The sequence below is a fragment of the Hyaena hyaena genome, unplaced genomic scaffold, assembly GCF_003009895.1.
Source record: "Hyaena hyaena isolate Hyena2069 unplaced genomic scaffold, ASM300989v1 scaffold_6, whole genome shotgun sequence".
NCBI classification, from domain to species: domain Eukaryota; kingdom Metazoa; phylum Chordata; class Mammalia; order Carnivora; family Hyaenidae; genus Hyaena; species Hyaena hyaena.
In genome coordinates, this window is record NW_024080638.1 from 2,869 (window position 1) to 6,694 (window position 3,826).

General features: G+C 38.6%; 1 protein-coding gene across 1 annotated transcript; it reads right to left on the bottom strand.

Annotated features, from left to right (window-relative positions):
- Positions 1-2,505: 2,505 nt before the first annotated feature.
- Positions 2,506-3,483, bottom strand: LOC120237408 (olfactory receptor 13C7-like). The gene has a single exon (XM_039240693.1). It carries the CDS (start codon positions 3,460-3,462, stop codon positions 2,506-2,508), a length of 957 nt encoding a protein of 318 aa, XP_039096624.1. The 5' UTR covers positions 3,463-3,483.
- Between the last annotated feature and the right edge of the window lie 343 nt (positions 3,484-3,826).

Here is a 3,826-nt window from a genome sequence, read left to right on the forward strand (position 1 = left end):
CATAATTTTATGATACCTCTCATTTTCTAGCACTTTAAAGTTTCCAACAAAAAGGATTTTCACACAAAGGAGTTCATTGGATAGCCACCTCATACTGACCAAGTGATCCATTCAAGTTGGATTGTAAAAATATGAAACTAAAGTTCCAGAGAATAAATGGATTTAGAGATTGTCCAAGGCCATATACTATTTAACTCCAGATCTCTTTGCAGTGTCCTTTACATTGTCATATATGAAATTTTGGCAAGCACAAATGAACATATGTAGAGCAATGTGAGTACTAAACAGTTGAGGGGAGAGCATAGGGGTTAGTCAATTACATAAAAACACACATTAAGCACCTGGTGAAGTTTAAACTCACGATTAGAAGAAAGGAACGGAAACAGAAGGAAAGAATAAAGGAAGAAGCTGGCACTGAGGAGTCAAATTGGCTCTGTGCATCACATGAAGTATTTAAGCATTACCATCATCAAACAACATACAGCAAAATAGACAATGGTGCATGATTAGGGGATTTTTCTCTCATACTTAAGGGCTGGGAAGATTTTTCACTAAGAAAAAATACCTGACTTCTTGAAATTTACTCATCTGTGTGGAGCCCTGATGTATTCTCCTGGGCTCCAGAGAACAGAAATTACAAATCTACAAAACAAACCTACAGAAATGTTGACTTTCTGTCTTAGCCTCTGAAGCCACACAATTTGGCTCCAAGCTGCCTTCCCAATCTTCTCCTTGGTTCCAAGCTGCCTTTCCAAACCTTCCTCTGACACTAACCAAAAACACAACCCAAGTTCCAACTAATCGAAACTCTTATCTTGCCATATGCTATATTCTCTGTCTGAAAATTTCCTCTGCACAAGTCTACTAGAATTGTTTTTCCCAGCTCAGCCAAGCAGAAGCCCCTTCCTAGGACTCCCTCTTCTAGGGAATTTTACATATCCCCCTTTGATAGCACTTAACACACTGAATTATAATCGTGACCCTTTTAAGTCTGTGACCTACTTAAGGATCACCAGTCTTAACAGCCAGTCTCAGCATGGTGAGACTATAAATGAAATCTATCACTAAATGTCTTAAAGGATACCGCATATCTTTACTGAGATTTTCAAGACAGAGACACTGAGAAAGGATCACAGAACACCAGCACAAAGCTTCCTATTTATTTTCTTTCTTTTCTCTGATTCTATTTTTATGGTCTCTATTTAAATATCTCCCGTATCTATGTTCCAAATCTCTAGCATCCACTGCTTTCTTCCTCACTGCATTATCCCTCCTATCTCACTGTCCTCTTTTATGTCTTTCCTAGATGGTCCAAATCCTTTTATATGAAGATCAGTTTATCCCATTTAAACTATTCCAAATTCACCATCACTCTGTTCAGCACCTTAAAAATCCAACATACTATGAATGCAAAGGATCCAGCTTAGAAGGTAGGGGAAGGGGAAAGATGTGAGTAGTCTTTAATATTTTTGTTCTTAATTTAAGTGTCAATCTGTATCTGACAGGACTGTGCACTCAATCATGTTTGGGGTTTTGTCTTTTTGACATCACCAATAGTTAGCATAATGCCTGAGACAAAATAGCTATTCAGTAAATACTGGTTACTTGAATAATTTAATGAAGCAACAAATAAATGACCAACTGAATGAATAGAAAGCTCTTATTCTACAGGCAATTCATGTAACTGAAAAGATACCTAATTTGTGACACTTTAAATCCACTATTACCATGTTCTCAGAGAATTATACGAACAAGCTCTTTAGAAGCTCTTTAGATTCTTCTAAAGAAGAATCTTTAGAAAAAAATGACTCAATTTTTTGAGTCATTTAACAATAACAATAGTTTTCACTCAGATGTCACTACTTATCTATTGAAACAAATGATAAGCCAAATCTCCCGATCAGCTGGGGTGCCTGAATAGTGACACACATTCCCTCAGACACTTCTTTACCAAAGTGTGTCTGCCAGTTTGCAGCCAAAAGGAAGTCAGCCCTAGGAAAAACAGCTTCATTTTTCTACTCTTGTCTCTCTATGGCATATACACAGGCTAGGTACCTAACACCTGAAAATGCTCACTCTATGCTTTTATATTATTTAAGACTACCCCATTAGGAATTATTTACATTGTGTTCTACTTTATCTTCCCAAGAAAGATATGAAACTGGAAAATCAATGCATATAGAAGATAAGAGGCAGTAAAATGACATTTCCTTTTATATAAGATTACAGAACTCATTATTCCAGAGTTAAACTAAATTCTGTTATCCATGAGAAGGTGGATGGTTTGGATGAGAATCCTTTCACTCATAAATTGCCGTCCCTTTCTTCTTTAATCCAGAAGGAAAAAGGTAAGCCCTATATTTCTCTCACATTTAAATATCAGGGACAGAAAAATTGGAATTTCAGGAGTTAATGGTACCACTAATCCTCGTATTTATTTTGGAACCTCCAGGTGATATCCAGTTCTGCATTCAGAATAAAGGAATTTTTTTAAAGCATTCACATTCACTCTGAGGAGCATTTCTGACACAGCACATTCTTCACAGCTTCCTTCACATCTTTGTTCCTCAAACTATAGATGAGGGGATTGAGCATAGGTGTCACAACTCCATAGAACAGAGAGATGATTTTGTCTGTAACTTGTACTTTGTCTGTACCAGAAATGTCTTTAGCCTTGGGCTTTGCATACATGAAGAGGATGGTTCCATAGAATATAATCACCACTGTTAGGTGGGCAGAGCAGGTGGAGAAGGCTTTGCGCTTCCCTTCTGCAGAAGGAATCTTGAGGATAGTGGAGAGAATGAAAACATAGGAAATAACAATGAAAAGTACTGGGACCACAAGAAAAATTATATTAGCAATAACCATGCTAATAATATTTATGGAGATATCAGCACAGGCCAATTTTAAGACAGCCAAGATTTCACAAGTAAAATGATTAATGACATTATCTCCACAGAAAGGAAGCCGCATTGCAAGAGAGGTTTGCAACACAGAATTGACACTCCCTGCAATCCAGGACCCAGCAGCCATGGGCACGTATGAAGTCTTGCTCATAATAATGGAGGATCTCAGAGGGTTACAGATGGCCACATAGCGGTCAAATGCCATCATGCTCAGAAGGACACACTCTGTAGTTCCCATAGCAAAGGAGAGAAACATTTGCACTCCACACCCAGAGAAGGAAATCGTTTTCTTTGAAGTCAAGAAGCTGCTGAGAAATAGGGGAATAGAAGAACTGGTATAGCAAATGTCCAAGAATGATAAGTTACTGAGGAAAAAGTACATGGGGGTGTGCAAGTGGGAGTCACAGACATTTACAATGATGATGATTCCATTTCCCAGCAGGATAACCAGGTACATACACAGGACCATCACAAAGTAAATGGCCTCAAGCTCTGGATAGCCAGAAAGCCCCAATAGGACAAATTCTGTCACAGTAGACTGATTGGTCTTTCCCATGTTAGTATTTTCTTTCACCAAAATGAATTCTGTGGCAGCCAGAATACACGTGGATCTGTTGCGGCAGTGTTTACAAGAGGTGTTTGCATCCTTAAGTGGCTTCCCTCATGGGTAATATGGACTTGTGACTGGATAGACAGCATAAAAATATGTAATGATTCTCTAAGCTGTTATAGACTTTTAGATCCAATAAAGGAGGCTTGAGCTCAAAAAAAAAAAAAAAAAAAAAAGGCCGTGTTAGAAAAGACTCAGAACACATACAACTGGGGGCGCGTGGGTGGCTTAGTCGGTTAAGCGTCCGACTTTTGCTTAGGTCATGATCTCGCGGTTCGTGGGTTCGAGCCCCGCATCGGGCTCTGTGCTG

Bases quoted from the DNA above. Each gene is read 5' to 3' on its own strand.
- LOC120237408 (XM_039240693.1), bottom strand. From the start codon at position 3,462: ATGGGAAAGACCAATCAGTCTACTGTGACAGAATTTGTCCTATTGGGG.